Source organism: Aegilops tauschii, chromosome 6, assembly GCF_002575655.3.
Source record: "Aegilops tauschii subsp. strangulata cultivar AL8/78 chromosome 6, Aet v6.0, whole genome shotgun sequence".
Classification (NCBI taxonomy): Eukaryota; Viridiplantae; Streptophyta; class Magnoliopsida; order Poales; family Poaceae; genus Aegilops; species Aegilops tauschii.
Window position 1 is genome coordinate 462466076 of NC_053040.3, and position 16461 is coordinate 462482536.

Here is a 16461-nt window from a genome sequence, read left to right on the forward strand (position 1 = left end):
AAATATGAGCAACCGCACCGGTATCAAATACCCAGGAGCTACTACGAGTACTGGTAAGGTACACATCAATTACTTGTATATCACATATACCTTGGGTGTTGCCGGCCTTCTTCTTGTCCGCTAAATATTTGGGGCAGTTCCGCTTCCAGTGACCACTTCCCTTGCAATAAAAGCACTCAGTCTCGGGCTTGGGTCCATTCTTTGACTTCTTCCCGGTAACTGGCTTACCGGGCGCGGCAATTCCCTTGCCGTCCTTCTTGAAGTTCTTCTTACCCTTGCCCTTCTTGAACTTAGTGGTTTTATTTACCATCAACACTTGATGTTCCTTTTTGATCTCCACCTCAGCTGATTTCAGCATTGAATACACCTCGGGAATGGTCTTTTCCATCCCCTGCATATTGTAGTTCATCACAAAGCTCTTGTAGCTTGGTGGAAGCGACTGGAGGATTCTGTCAATGACCGCGTCATCCGGGAGATTAACTCCCAGCTGAGACAAGCGGTTGTGCAACCCAGACATTCTGAGTATGTGCTCACTAACAGAACTGTTCTCCTCCATTTTACAGCTGAAGAACTTGTCGGAGACATCATATCTCTCGACCCGGGCATGAGCTTGAAAAACCAGTTTCAGCTCCTCGAACATCTCATATGCTCCATGTTTCTCAAAACGCTTTTGGAGACCCGGTTCTAAGCTGTAAAGCATGCCGCACTGAACGAGGGAGTAATCATCAGCACGCTGCTGCCAAGCGTTCATAACGTCTTGGTTCTCAGGGATTGGTGCTTCACCTAGCGGTGCTTCTAAGACATAATCTTTCTTGGCTGCTATGAGGATGATCCTCAGGTTCCGGACCCAGTCCGTATAGTTGCTGCCATCATCTTTCAGCTTGGTTTTCTCTAGGAACGCGTTGAAATTGAGGACAACGTGGGCCATTTGATCTACAGTACATAGTGTAAAGATTTAGACTAAGTTCATGATAATTAAGTTCATATAATCAAATTATTTAATGAACTCCCACTCAGATAGACATCCCTCTAGTTATCTAAGTGAAACATGATCCGAACTCAACTAGGCCGTGTCCGATCATCACGTGAGACGGACTAGTCAAGATCGGTGAACATCTCCATGTTGATCGTATCTTCTATACGACTCATGCTCGACCTTTCGGTCCTCCGTGTTCCGAGGCCATGTCTGTACATGCTAGGCTCGTCAAGTCAACCTAAGTGTATTGCGTGTGTTCCGAGGCCATGTCTGTACATGCTAGGCTCGTCAACACCCGTTGTATGCGAACGTAAGAATCTATCACACCCGATCATCACGTGGTGCTTCGAAACGACGAACCTTCGCAACGGTGCACAGTTAGGGTGAACACTTTCTTGAAATTATTATAAGGGATCATCCTACTTGCTACCGTCGTTCTAAGCAAATAAGATGCAAAAACATGATAAACATCACATGCAATCAAATAGTGACATGATATGGCCAATATCATCATGCTCCTTTGATCTCCATCTTCGGGGCACCATGATCATCTTCGTCACCGGCATGACACCATGATCTCCATCATCATGATCTCCATCATTGTGTCTTCATGAAGTTGTCACGCCAACGATTACTTCTACTTCTATGGCTAACCGTTTAGCAACAAAGTAAAGTAAATTACATGGCGTTATTCAATGACACGCAGGTCATGCAAAATAATAAAGACAACTCCTATGGCTCCTGCCGGTTGTCATACTCATCGACATGCAAGTCGTGATTCCTATTACAAGAATATGATCAATCTCATACATCACATATATCATTCATCACATCTTCTGGCCATATCATATCACATATATCACTTGCTGCAAAAACAAGTTAGACGTCCTCTAATTGTTGTTGCAAGTTTTTACGTGGTTTGTAGGTTTCTAGCAAGAACGATTTCTTACCTACGTATGACCACAACGTGATTTGCCAATTTCTATTTACCCTTCATAAGGACCCTTTTCATCGAATCCGTTCCGACTAAAGTAGGAGAGACAGACACCCGCTAGCCACCTTATGCAACTAGTGCATGTCAGTCGGTGGAACCTGTCTCACGTAAGCGTACGTGTAAGGTCGGTCCGGGCCGCTTCATCCTACAATGCCGCCGAAACAAGAAACGACTAGTAGCGGCAAGAAGAATTGGCAACATCAACGCCCACAACTTCTTTGTGTTCTACTCGTGCATAGTAACTACGCATAGGCCTGGCTCATGATGCCACTGTTGGGAATCGTAGCATAATTTTAAAATTTTCCTACGCTCACCAAGATGCATCTATGGAGTCTACTAGCAATGAGGGGAAGGGAGTGCATCTACATACCGTTGTAGATCGCGAGCGGAAGCGTTCCAATGAACGTGGATGACGGAGTCGTACTCGCCGTGATCCAAATCACCGATGACCGAGTGCCGAACGTACGGCACCTCCGCGTTCAACACACGTACGGTGCAGCGACGTCTCCTCCTTTCTTGATCCAGAAAGGGGGAAGGAGAGGTTGATGGAGATCCAACAGCACGACGGCGTGGTGGTGGATGTAGCGGCTCTTCGGCAGGGCTTCGCCGAGCTTCTGCGCGAGAGAGAGAGGTGTTGTAGGGGAGGAGGGAGGCGCCAAAGGCTGTGTCTATGCTGCCCTCCCTCCCCCCCACTATTTATAGGACCCCTTGGGAGGGGGAAGCCGGCCAAAACCCATCTAGGGTTGGGGGGGCGGCGGCCAAGGGGGGGAAGGGGTTGCCTTGCCCCCCAAGGCAAGGGGGAACTCCCCCCCCCCCTAGGGTTCCCAACCCTAGGCGCATGGGGGGAGGCCCAAGGAGGCGCCCCAGCCCACTAGGGGCTGGTTCCCTTCCACTTTCAGCCCACGGGGCCCTCCGGGACAGGTGGCCCCACCCGGTGGACCCCCGGGACCCTTCCGGTGGTCCCGGTACAATACCGATAACCCCCGAAACTTTCCCGGTGGCCAAAACTGGACTTCCTATATATAATTCTTCACCTCCGGACCATTCCGGAACCTCTTGTGACGTCCGGGATCTCATCCGGGACTCCGAACAACTTTCGGGTTTCCGCATACATATATCTCTACAACCCTAGCGTCACCGGACCTTAAGTGTGTAGACCCTACGGGTTCGGGAGACATGCAGACATGACCGAGACGCCTCTCCGGTCAATAACCAACAGCGGGATCTGGATACCCATGTTGGCTCCCACATGTTCCACGATGATATCATCGGGTGAACCACGGTGTCGAGGATTCAATCAATCCGTATGCAATTCCCTTTGTCAATCGGTATGTTACTTGCCCGAGATTCGATCGTCGGTATCCCAATACCTAGTTCAATCTCGTTACCGGCAAGTCTCTTTACTCGTACCGCAATGCATGATCCCGTGACTAACGCCTTAGTCACATTGAGCTCATTATGATGATGCATTACCGAGTGGGCCCAGAGATACCTCTCCGTTTACACGGAGTGACAAATCCCAGTCTCGATCCGTGCCAACCCAACAGACACTTTCGGAGATACCCGTAATGCACCTTTATAGTCACCCAGTTACGTTGTGACGTTTGGCACACCCAAAGCACTCCTACGGTATCCGGGAGTTGCACGACCTCATGGTCTAAGGAAAAGATACTTGACATTGGAAAAGCACTAGCAAACGAAACTACACGATCTTTTATGCTAAGCTTAAGTTGGGTCTTGTCCATCACATCATTCTCCTAATGATGTGATCCCGTTATCAATGACATCCTATGTCCATAGTCAGGAAACCATGACTATCTGTTGATCAACGAGCTAGTCAACTAGAGGCTTACTAGGGACAGGTTGTGGTCTATGTATTCACACATGTATTACGATTTCCGGACAATACAATTATAGCATGAATAAAAGACTATTATCATGAACACAGAAATATAATAATAACCATTTATTATTGCCTCTAGGGCATATTTCCAACAGTGATCCCATGGTATGGTAAGCATTGTCAATTAATTACGCTTTGTGTACTAACCCATGGTCTTCGTGAGAGTTCTTTGTGGGGTTAGGATGCGGTGTGCAAATTCAAGTGATGCATCACAAAGAGATCAAGTGCTTGAAGCTTGCCGTCCATTGTGGTGACAATGGACTTGTGAAGATGAGCCAAAGAGTGGCTCACCCATAGTGGACTATGGGGGAGCAATCATCTAGTCTTCATCGAGCCAACGCAATCAAGAAAGGTGGTCCAACTTGAGGGAGTCAAGATCGTCATCATCTAGCTCAAGTGGACCATGTGCAAGGCAAAGATTTGCCCTTGATAGGTTTTCTATTTTACCGGTCTCATGGTGGTAGTTGGGAGACTGGGTTATAGGATCGTTTGTCGTACTATCAAGGGGGGCTCTCAAGTTGGTAGCTTGATCGTATCGTTAGTAGAGAGCTCAAACCATTGCATCCTTGCATCATGTTTATTGGTTCTTGTTTGGTTCTCTTTATAAGTCTTAGATCTTATGGTCATCTTGATGACAAGCTTGAGTTCATCGAAAACGGAGTTCGCATGCATCTTCTATGATGTTTTCGGTGTTGGAGGTTTTACCGGTCTTATCCAAGGAAGGGTTCTCACCATTTTCTTATGGGCCTTTTCTCATTTGCTTATTATTGATATTTCTATCAAGATTGTGTTAGCCCATGTCGTTAGCTTTCCAACAAACTTGGTTTCGTTGAATTCGGAGTCCGTTTGCAGAAGTTGTGGCTGTTTTGGTAAAGGCTGCAGCGGTACTACCGCGGCTAGAGCGGATGTAAATTTTTACTACCACTCCAGAGCGGTACTACCGCGGCTCCTGAGCGGTAGTACTGCTCCAGAGCTGTACTACCGCGGCTCCTGAGCGGTTGTACCGCTCCGGACCAAAATCTCGTGTTTTGCTCAGCGGAGGTAGGCACGGAAGTATTTTTTTAGTACCGCACGCAAGCAGTAGTACCGCTACCATTTGCGGTAGTACCGCTATCCCTAGCGGTAGTACCGTGAGGTCGAGCGGTAGTACCGTGAGGACGAGCGGTAGTACCGCTCCAGCGGTTCTACTGGCCTTTTGCCTCCTCGCTGTTGTTTTTCAAAGGGGTTCTACCGCCCTAGCGGTAGTACCGCTCCTTGGAGCGGTAGTACCGCTCTGTGCAGGTTGTGAGCATAACGATTGGATTTTTCCCCACATATAAAAGGGGGTCTTCTTCCCCATTGAACCTCATCTCTTGAGCTCGTGTTCTTCCCCCATTGTTGACCTTCTTCGAGCTTGCTAACTCTCAATCCCTCCATGGATTCTTGCTAGTTTTTGAGGGAAAGGAGAGAGGAGATCTAGATCCACATTTCCACCAATCATTTTCTCCTCTATGTGAGGGGAACCCCTTGGATCTAGTTCTTGGTGTTCTCCTTCTTGTTCTTCCTCTCATTTTCCTCCCTAGCATTAGTTGCTTCGGTGGGATTTGAGAGAGAAGGACTTGGGCACTCCGTGTGCCCTCGCCATCGCATTTGGTGCATCGGTTTGAGTTCTCCACGGTAATACGTGGAAGTTACAAGTTGAGAAGCTTATTACTCTTGGATGCTTGGTACCCTTGAGCTTGTTCCTCTTGGGTGCTTGGGCGCCGTAGACGGTTGGTGGTGTTCGGAGCTCAACATTGTGGTGTAAAGCTCCGGGCAAGCGTCGGGGTCTCTAATTAGGTTGTGGAGATCGCCCCGAGCAATTTGACGGGTTTCGGTGACCGCCCCCAAGGGTTGCCAAAGTGTACAGGTTCGGTGACCGCCCCCAATGGTTGCCATTTGTACGGGTTCGGTGACCGCCCTCAAGGGTCCCTTAGTGGAATCACGGCATCTTGCATTGTGCGAGGGCGCGAGGAGATTACGGTGGCCCTAGTGGCTTCTTGGGGAGCATTGTGCCTCCACACCGCTCCAAACGGAGATTAGCATCCGCAAGGGTGTGAACTTCGGGATACACCGTTGTCTCCGCGTGCCTCAGTTATCTCTTACCCGAACTCTTTACTTATGCACTTTACTTTGTGATAGCCATATTGTTTCTTGTCATATATCTTGCTATCACCTAGTAGTTTATCTTGCTTACCATAAGTTGTTGGTGCACATAGGTGAGCCTAGTTTTTGTAGGTTTTGTGCTTGACAAATTAACCGCTAGGTTTATTCCGCTTCACCCCCCCCCCCCCGGTAGGCGACATCCATGATCTTTCAATGTGCTTGTGAAGCAAGTTTATCTTTGAGTTGAGGTTGCCACGAAACCGTGGACACGCGAAGATCTTGCCCCCGGCCGGGCACCCAAGAGGACTGAATGCATCAGCATGGGTGATCACATCTTGTTCCTACATGGCCAGGGCGTAGGCTTCCCGTGTGTAGAATAAGAGACCATCGGTGAGGAAGCGTGCATCTGGGGCACGTGGCAGCGGAAAATCCTGCAACGAAGACATGCGGGAAGCTAGCAACATTTGTTATGCAGTTCTACATGATCGACTCTATATCATAGTTTTGTTTGGCCTATCTTTATGCCATACTAGTAAAATGTCTGTACGTTGCTACACGTTACAATGGATATAATTGAATCAAACAAATGATTAGGGTCAATTTCAAAGTCGAAGTTCATTTCTCTCGTACGTACGAGCGTGTTCGGACATCAAACGGGAGCCTACCAGGCTCCCCAAAATTCAATCATCTGGACAGTCGGGGCTCCTCCAAATCTAGACCATATGTCCAAGAGAAATGTGGTTGGCCGGACTATCCGTCATGTTATCTCGAACACATGGGCCCAACATAAAAAAACCACCCCACGACGTACCCTTTCATTTTCCTGCCGAAAGCTCCCCTTCCCGCCTGGTTTCCCACCATAGCGAGACTTTCTTCGCTGGAGCCCTCTCCTCTAAAACCGGATGACGCCAACCTCACCTGCGGCATGGCACCCTCTCTCCTCCACACCGTACTTCTTGACGGACTGCCAAGGAGGAGTCCCCCTCCAATCGCCCCGCTCTCCTCCCTGATCGCCTGTCCCCATGTTCGTGTCGATCCGCCGTCCCATCAAGGGGGCAGGAGGCGTGCACCGCCCGTGACGCCCCCTGAGCGAAGAAGGTAGATTCAATGTCTCCCGAGCCATTGCCATGTTGTAACATACAGTTAATGTCATGCATTTCCACAAAAAATATGATGTCCATTGTTGGGCACACCTCACCTTCGTCGTGGCGTCCCCTCTCTCTCACCTTGTACTTCTCCATGGACTGCCAAGGAGGTGTCCCCCGCCAATCGCCCGCTCTCCGCCCTGGTCCCCTCCCCTTGTGATCGTGCCGATTCGCCACCCACCCAACTCTCCGCCCTGTTTCCCTCCCCTTGTATGAAATGTGGTTGTCCGAACTATCCGTAATGTTATCTCCAACACGTGGGCCCAACAAAAAACACCCCACGATGCACCATTTCCTTTTCTTGTCGGGCCCTCCCCTTCCCGCTCAGTTTCCCGCTGTAGCGGGACATTTCTCACTGGAGCCCTCTCCTTTAAAACCCGACGACGCCAACCTCAACTTTGCCATGGAACCCTCTCTCCTTCACACCTTACTTCTTCACGGACCACCAAGGAGGAGCCCCCCGCCAACCGCGTCGCACTCCGCCCTGATCCCCTTCCACCGTGTTCATGTTGATCCACCACCCCTATCAAGGGCAGGAGGCGTGTGCCGCCCATGACGCACCCCCGAGCCAAGAAGGCAGATCCAATGTTTCATGTGTCATTGCCACATTGTAACATATAGTTGAATGTCGTGCATTCGACAAAAATATGATTTCCATTGTTGGGCATGCAACTTATATGCCACCGTGTCCGTTATTAACTCTTGAAGCAACCAAACAATGCATTTAGACTTCTATCCTAACTTAAAAATTATGTCTTATGAAAAATATAAGAACCGCTCGCTCATGTAATTTGCTGGAAATCAATCTCTAATGAAATGTAATTTGTCACATTTTCCAAAGTAAGGAAATTATTCCGCTCAGACATCCATAACTGAAACAGAACAATCCTAACCCCCATCCAGATCCACATCTACATATGTTGCATAATATAAGTAGGAGGCCCACATGTGTCCACATAATTTTTGACGGGACAAGTGGACATCCCACATAATCTCAACGACAACAATGGACCTTATGGTGCCATCATCAAGGAGATTAGAGTCCAACAATTATCCTTTTTTATGTAATTTTTGTTTTGAAGGTCGTTTGAACAACTTAGAAGCTCATAAGTTAGCCAAGCATTCTCTATCCTTGGGTCCGGGACGCCACGTTTGGTTTGGCCAACCCCATGACCTGAACTGTATCCCACTTCATGTGGTTTTCGATGAATAAAGCTTGACTATTTCCCTAAAAAAACATAATCTCATGTCAATGATTCAACTAAACTGTTGTATCGAAACATAATACTGACACTTCAAGTAACCTACTACTGATCCTAGTTAATTGCCCCGTGCGTTGCAACGAGGGCATATATATATTTTAGTAAGTCAACATTAGTTGTATCCCACATACATATTCAAAATATTCTTGCACACCAGGCTACATTGGCAACTTCTTTTTTACCGGTAAACCACACTCCTTTTATTCCTCATTTTTTCTTGCGACAAAAAATATTTCTCAGAGTGATATGTGAATGGATATATGGACAACCATAATAATATATGAAGAGCTAAAAACTATTTAATCAAAGAATTTAAGATTGTATCCATAATGCATTTGACAATGATTCATCTCTATAAATGTTGCCTTGTGCTATCAACCATTGATTCCTTTCCATAGATTTGGTCTTTAAAGATTGATTATAGATCTCCGTGATTGATTCCTTACTATTTTTGAAAAATAAAAACATGATTAAGTAGATAGGTGGACTAAAACCAGTGTGGGAGATTTAACCGGAATGGAGGTGACGCTACAAAATCACAATGGCTTACATGTCTGTGTCGATTCTAATAGCATGCCCAGCAAAACAAACCTATTGATATTTGAAAAAATAAACAGTAAAAAAAGAAATCAAAAAATGAAACATAGAAAAAATGAAAAATAAAAACGCGAGCACACGTCAAAATGGGCCAACTAACTTTGATTATAATTGATGTATTATTGAGTTTGATTTGATTTGGGTATGGGTAGTAAAAGACATGAAAAGTTCGGATTTAGTTGATATTTTTTTTAAGATTTGATTTGAAAGAGCTAATGCACGATATTTAATTGAGTTAATGCAGGCGTCAAATGAGCCGGTGCAAATTGCTGCGCTTGAGCCAAAGTCCGATAAGTTCTCCTGAGAGAAAAGCGCTTGTGATCCATCAAGGTCCTATTCGATCAAAAAGAAAAGGAAATTATGCCACTGCCGCTCCACTAGTCGCAGTGCCATTGGTGGCCAGCGTAGAGCGCCTTTTCACCAGCAGCGCACAATTACCCCGTTAATTACGTGATGTCCTCCGGTAATTACAGCGGCAAAGCGAGTAAACCGATTAGCGCAGGTTTCCGTGCGACTCGCGTGTATGGCAGCAAAATTTGCCTGCTCGGGACGGGAGCATTGATGGGCGGCTTAACTGCACCGGCAAAATGCCAACCCAGCTCCGGCTCCACCGCCGCCGCTCCGGATGAACTGAAAAATCAAAATGTTAACCGACAGCCCAGATGCCGTTTGACCTCGCAGTAATGGCGTGGTTGCATTAACATTTCTGACTCAAAACTACTCCTAGTAAAAAGAGTGGAGTAGAGTACAGATGGCCAGGCCCAGGAGTAAATGCAGCAGTGGAGTATCCTGGTAAACCTCTGAATCACCGGGTCCATGAAAATTTTGAATCTTTGGCCACATGAACGCTGGTCCAAAATTGCAAGCAAGAGCTCCTCTGGTTCAGCTCTGGCTCGGTTCAGTCGCTCAGTGCCACAGCCAGCAAGCTCCTGCATCTTTCTGGAGGTGATGACAGGAGAAAAAATCCGCGTTGATCTGCATCTTTTTCACAGCCGGGGCCAAGAGGTTCAGATCAGATGCGTTGCCCAACTCGACAGCATACGCGTGCGTGGCTGGCCTGGGAGGAGCGAAAGCGACGCCGCCAAATTTCCGGAAGCTGCCGACCGACGGAGGACTGTGCTGTGGTGGCGCAGCGGCAGCAACGCTCACTTGCTCACATGTGCGATCACGCGCCGACAGACCAAACAAATCCCACTTTCCAACTGTGCAGCGCCTCCCTTGTCCCGCCTCCGCATCGCCATGATTGATCGGCGATCTTTACCGGAAAAGAATCCATGATTGATGATGCATGCACCTCCAATCTGCTGCTGCCATGCAAAATTCACCAGCGATCTGAAACGATTTGCTCGCCAGGTCAACACGGCAGCTGAGTTGATCTGAAATGATCTGCTGCTGAGGGATCTTGTGGGTTTTACAGGTTATACTCGCCGCTGCGAATTTGCAACCACTGGCGATCTACGAGGACGGAGGAAGAAGAAGAGATTCTTAACTAACTGAACAAAAGAAAGAATTTGGTTTCATTTTTCTCTTTCGTTGGGGTGTTGATCGACAATGGCGATGCTGGTCTGGTCACGAGCAGTCTCCGACTCGGTTGGACTGCGGCCGGCCGCCGACGACCCAGAGCAGGGTGCGCCGGGCGAACGACGGCCGCTCCTCCGCGAGCGACGACACCACGCTGTTGCCGCCGCCGCTGCCCGTCTCCACGTCGCCCCAGTCCGCCTCGCTCCCGCTCTTGCGCTCGCCCCCTGCCTCCTCCTCGCCGTCCTTGCTGCCGCTCCTCATCGGCCACCGGAACGACACCGTCCGCCGCCCGCCCGCCTCGGGGTCCCCTTTCCTGGACGACGCCGGCGGCACCATCCAGATCTTGGACTCGGAGAAGCTGTCCTTGGTGAGCTTCGCCGCGGCGGGCAGGTCGGGGGGAGGCTGCTGCTTCCGTGTTGTCGTCGCCGGGATCACCGGGTAGCGGAGCGAGGAGGATTCCCCGCGGCGCCTGGACGCGCCGAACTCGCACTCCGACATGGCGCCGCCGCCGCGCCGCGCCCTGGAGAACGCCGGCCGCTTCTTCTTGGGCGGCGGCTTGGCGATGGCCACGCGGAGCGACGCCTGCTCCTCCATGACGTACTCGTAGGAGCCCATGGAGTGGCACCGCCTCTGCCCGAGCCCTGCGTCGGCGTCGGCATTGGCGTCGCTGCTGGTGCCCGCTCCGTCCCCTGCGCCGGCGCCGGCCTCCACGCACATGAACTTGCCCAGCTTCACCTCGACCACCTCCTCGGCCCCGTCGAGCCCCGGGACGCGCACGGCCACGCCGCTCGGCTCGGCGTCGGCGCGCCTGGCCGAGCCTGCCAGGTCGCGGGAGCTCTCGGCGGACTCGAGCACCATGAGCACCGGGCTGCAGGTGGGCTCGAGGTCGCCGGCGGCGAGGAGGCTTTGGCGGCAGAGCGGGCAGGTGGAGTGCGAGAGCAGCCAGGTGTCGATGCACTCGAGGTGGAACGCGTGGCTGCACTTGGGCAGCAGCCGGAGCTGGTCGTCCGGCGCGAACTCGCAGAGGCAGACGGCGCAGTCGAACGGGTCCTTGCCGCCCTCTCCGGCGCCGACGACGACGTTGCGGTAGAGGAAGACGGGGAGCGCGTCGATGAAGGCCTGGTCGACGCCGGCGTCGTGGAGGTGGAAGAGCTGCTGCAGCTGGCCCTGGAAGGCGGTGACGCTGCCCTCGGCGTCGTCGCGGGCCGCCCGACGCCGGCGCCGCAGCCGCAGCAGGTGGCGCGCCAGCAGGTGCAGCAGGCCGCAGACGAAGAAGACGATCGCCAGCACCGCCACGATGAAGAGGATGCTGGGGCTGATCTTGGTCTCCACCGTCTCCAGCGCCGACGACCCCGGCGCCGTCCACGACGAGTTGCTCATGGTCCTTGTAGTGCTCCGCACCGAGCCCACCGCTCGAAGCAAGCAAGTAAGCACGGACGAGAGCCCGAGCTTCGGGCTTACGATCCGGAGCCGAGGTGGAGCCTCGGCATGGCCGCGCTGGATTAGGGGGGGGGGAGGGGAGGGAAGCTTTGTGTGGGGGGTCGCGGGGGCAATAAATTGCGGCAGGGAGAGAGAGACCGGGCGGCCGGGCTTAGCGTGTGGGGTGTAAATTAGTCGGGGAATTAAAGCGGCATTAGGTGCGGGTTAGGACATGCAGGTGCGGGTCACTGTTCCGGGTGAGCTCACCGTTGGAGACGGCGGCCACTGGTACCACTAGAATTATGCAGAGGGGAAAACAAATAGGTGGTGACAGACATCGCTGCGTGGAGAGAGAGAGGGGGGGTTGTGGGTCGTTGATCTGCCTGCCAAAAGGTGTGTGCGATCGATCTGATTTGACCGACTGTGGCAGGCAGGCTGATCATCCGCCATGGTTTTTGCTGGTTCCGTCGGTGTCGTGTGCGCTTGTTTTTTGCCGTTCCTGAGCAGGTTCGGTGTGTCACTTGGGCCGTGCTTAGTTTGGTCATGGAATTGAGTATTGACTTTTGCAGGACTAGTTTGGCATAGTTAATGACGCGTGCGATGCGTGCTCTGCCTACCGACCGAGTAACGTACTGGCACTCTGTTTTCTCTCTTAAACAAAAGCAGAGTACTGTACTCTTACTTCGTTGTAGTTTCGTGCATTGTACGATATACGGTGTCCGTTGGGCCGCCTAGGCGGAGAGGAGAGGCTCTGTGTTGACCTGCATTCTGAATCTCTCCACTTGGTTGCTACGAACATAGTGCAATTTCATTTCTTTGGCTTTAATGAAATGAAATGAAATGATGGGGGTCAGGAGCAAAGTTGCACTAGTATTTATTGATGTTTGATGAGATGATGATGCGTATGCTGCTGCCGTCTCCACTCCCCGGCCATGCCGGAAATGAAAATGGGTCGACCGAGCGAGCTGTGAAGGCAGAGGCATCATTGCCGCCCAAGCATGACACTGTTGGGAGGGAGGAAACGGTGAATGGAACTATGGAACCAGCTTCCTTTCTTGAGTACGCACCACTACATATCACAGTAGCAGACGAAGGACGCCACCTGCCTCCCGGGTCCGGTGCGGACAAAAAGAAATCATGGTCTAGCACAGGCCTGTGATTCTGATTTGGCAACGACGGAAAGAGGCAGTGAAGCACCGATGAGCAAGGAAGGAAGAAACAAGCACAAGCACGCGAATCCCGAGGCGGAATTTCAAATCCAGACCAATCTCGCGGGGTCGCCATGCAGCCCGCGGAGTCAATCGCGCGGTCAATTCACTAGGGAGGAAAGCGGGAGCCACGTCCGCTTTGGTCCTACCACCTTCTTCGTACTCCCGGCCGTAGCCACCCGACGGTGAGGCAAGGCCGGCAGCAGCAGGCCCCGTCCTGATGGCGAACCGGGGCCGAATCCACGTACGCCGACGGGGTAGCGGCCGGCGGCACCAATTACGTGCACCTGCTCGCATACGTACAGCACACCAGTCACAGTACGTGCGCCAAAACTGCTCTAAGGCCATCCCCATCGCGCGACCCTATCCTGTCCGTCCCCGTCCGTTTGGGGCAAAAGAGACAAATCGGGCGGCCCAGCGCGCGGGAGCAAACGGACTTTTGTCCGTTTTGTGTCTGCTTTCGACCCATCCCCGGCCCAAGTTTGCGCTGTTTTTGGGATGAAACGGACAACGGGCGCGTGTCCGCCCCTCGCCCGCCTGTCGGTGGGAGAAACCAAAACCCCCACGCCCCATTTGGCGCCATTTCCCCAAACCCTCCCACGTCCCTCCCGCCGCCCCCTCTCTCCCCCGTCTATGGCCGACGCCCAGCCGAATTCCGGCGGCCCGGCCGTCGACCCGCCCTGAAAGGTGAAGAAGAAGGCGGCAAGGAAGCCGCGGTCGGAGTGCACGCCGGAGGAGATCGCCAGGTTGGACGCCGAAGCGGCGAAGAAGAGGAGCCGGAGAGCGGTCGTCAAGGTCAATGCCGACGACCGTGCTGACTACGACCATGGTGACTCGTGGCATGAAGACGATGACATCTATGTCGAAGGTGATGGTGATGAAGAAGAAAGCAATGACGTTGATATTAGTGGCGAGCCATTGTTCATCGACGAGCTGACCCAAAGAGCGGAAGCACAAAAGAAGAGGAAGAGCATTCGCACGGGTTCATACACACAAGATGAGGGCAAGTTGATTTGCCAAGCGTGGATGGAGATTAGCCAAGATCCGAGGACCGGCGCGCAACAAAAGGGCATCGTTTTTTGGACGAGAGCCCACAAAACATTCCATGAAAGGAAGATGTTCGAGCCATACCAAATTACAAGCAACCGTGGCATCGGCTCGATTCAAAAAAGATGGTTATTCATCCAACAAGAGTGCAACAAGTATCAAGCTGCATTTGAGAGCGTTGAAGCACGGCCCGTGAGTGATCTCGGCATTGGGGACACGGTATGCTCTCCTCTTCCTAGCCCTTTCCTTGCTACGGCCATGAGACTTCGGCCTTGTATATATTTGCATGTTCACTTGTTGTTGATCATGTGGTGTAGGCATTTCAATCTTTCGAGGCATTCAAGGCCCGGCACAATGACAAGCCATTCACTCTTACGCATTGTTGGACGCTCATCAACAATTGCCCTAAGTTCAAGGACCAATACCGTGAACTACAAAGGAAAAGAGGACTGAAGACGGCCAAGTTCGCCGGAGGTGGAGATGGCGAGGCGTTGAAGAGGCCGAGGGGCAAGACCAACTCCAAGGTCGATGACATACGTGATGCCTCATCCATGGCAGTGCATGACACTTTGCATGGCATGCTGTCTCAAAAGGATGTGAGGGATGAGAAGAAGCGGCAAAGCAAGGACGAGCAAATGAAGCAATACCTAGACCTTCAAAGAAAGAAGCTTGAGATGGAGGAGGCGGCCAAGAAGAGGAAGATCGACATGGAGGAGGCGGCCCGGCAAAGGCAACTCGACATGGAGGAGGCGGCCCGGCAAAGGCAGCTCGACATCGAGGCCGACAACGTCAAGGCCAGGCAGAGGCAGCTCGACATCGAGGCCACCAATGCCGCCACCAAAGCGAAGGAGGTGGCCCTTGCGATCATGAGCATGGACTTGTCGAAGATGAGCGAGAAGACGAGGGCCTGGTTCGAGGCCAGGCAGAAGGAGATGCTCGACGCCGAAGGCCTGAATTAGATCGTCCGATCGGCGTGGCCGTTCTTTTTGGAAGCTGGCTTGGGTGCCGCCCGCCCGCTGGGCCACTGGCAGTGTGCCGGCGAGAAAACATTCATTTTGGAGGCCGGCTGTGTTGCGGCCGCTGGCTGTGTTGCCGGCGAGGACAACTATTCATTTTGGAGGCTGGCTGTGTTGCCGGCGAGGACAACTATTCATTTTGGAGGCTGGCTGTGTTGCCGGCCGCTGGCTGATGCCGGCAATGGACGTGTAGGGAGTTGGCTTTGTTGCCGGCATGATGAACTGGGGCCATGAACTAGGGCTTGGCATATGAAACGTTGCTCTTTTTTTTTTAAATTGTCGCGGACAGGATGGGGTAAACGGATGCGGCCGCGCGCTGGGCGCACGGCCACCCCATTCCAGGACAGGCCCGGACACGACCCCATTGCCCTACTCAAAGGAACAGAATCCGGACAAAACGGACGTCCGTTTGCGGTCGCGCGGTGGAGTTGGCCTAACCCGCCGTATACGTAGTAACCACGTACTACTGCAGGGCTGATTAACAGAGCCCAGGCCAGGCGCCGGTCTGGCACGGCCAGCATTGCCGGACGGGCCGGCAGCTTTTCTGTCGGTGCACAGCTAGCGCGCGTCGCCTGCCTTCGATGGCGCGCGGTCCATGCATGCGGTCGGTGCTGCGTGCACAGGTGCGAGTGCCACTGCCACTTCGAGCTATCAGCTGGTGAGCCACCCGGGGCCGCGCGCGCACGGATCGATGGGCGGAAGGGCTTGACATCCGAGACCGAGGCGATGGCGATCGGTGCGTCCATGCATAGCGGGCCCTTCCAAAGTCTTCTGTTGCCCGGCCGGCCTCTCTACCCCACCACCCATGCGGCCTACGGGACCGGACGAGACTTGCCTGCTCCCCGCGCATGTGTTCATCCGTGCTCCCGCGTACGTGGCTTGATTTGATTGGAACAAAATAAGATCGACCCCATCCCTTAAAATCAGGGGGGAGATGATTATATTAGAAAGAAAAAAAGAAAAAAGACAGCCGTAAGATGAAGTGGGAGCACGGATGAGAGCATGGGAAGGGAGCAGGCAAGCCAGATGGGGACCGTGTTCAGCTCGATCGGTCAACGTTAATTGTTGTTCTCCTCCGTGACATGAGGCTTGTTTTTTTGAGATGGTCTCCATCGGGATTCTCTACCCGCTCCGTCTAGGCGGAGAGGAGAGGCTCTGTTGACCCGCATTCTGAATTACTTCCACTTGGTTGCTACGAGTAGAATTTTATTTCTTTCGCTTTAATGAAACGATGAGAGTCAGAAGCCAA

The 16461-nt window shown here is 52.1% G+C and overlaps 1 protein-coding gene across 1 annotated transcript; it reads right to left on the bottom strand.

Annotated features, from left to right (window-relative positions):
- Window positions 1-10321: 10321 nt before the first annotated feature.
- On the bottom strand, window positions 10322-12133 carry LOC109756572 (RING-H2 finger protein ATL13). Its single transcript, XM_020315421.4, has one exon. The coding sequence runs from the start codon at window positions 11900-11902 to the stop codon at window positions 10571-10573; it is 1332 nt and encodes a 443-aa protein (XP_020171010.1). The 5' UTR covers window positions 11903-12133; the 3' UTR covers window positions 10322-10570.
- Between the last annotated feature and the right edge of the window lie 4328 nt (window positions 12134-16461).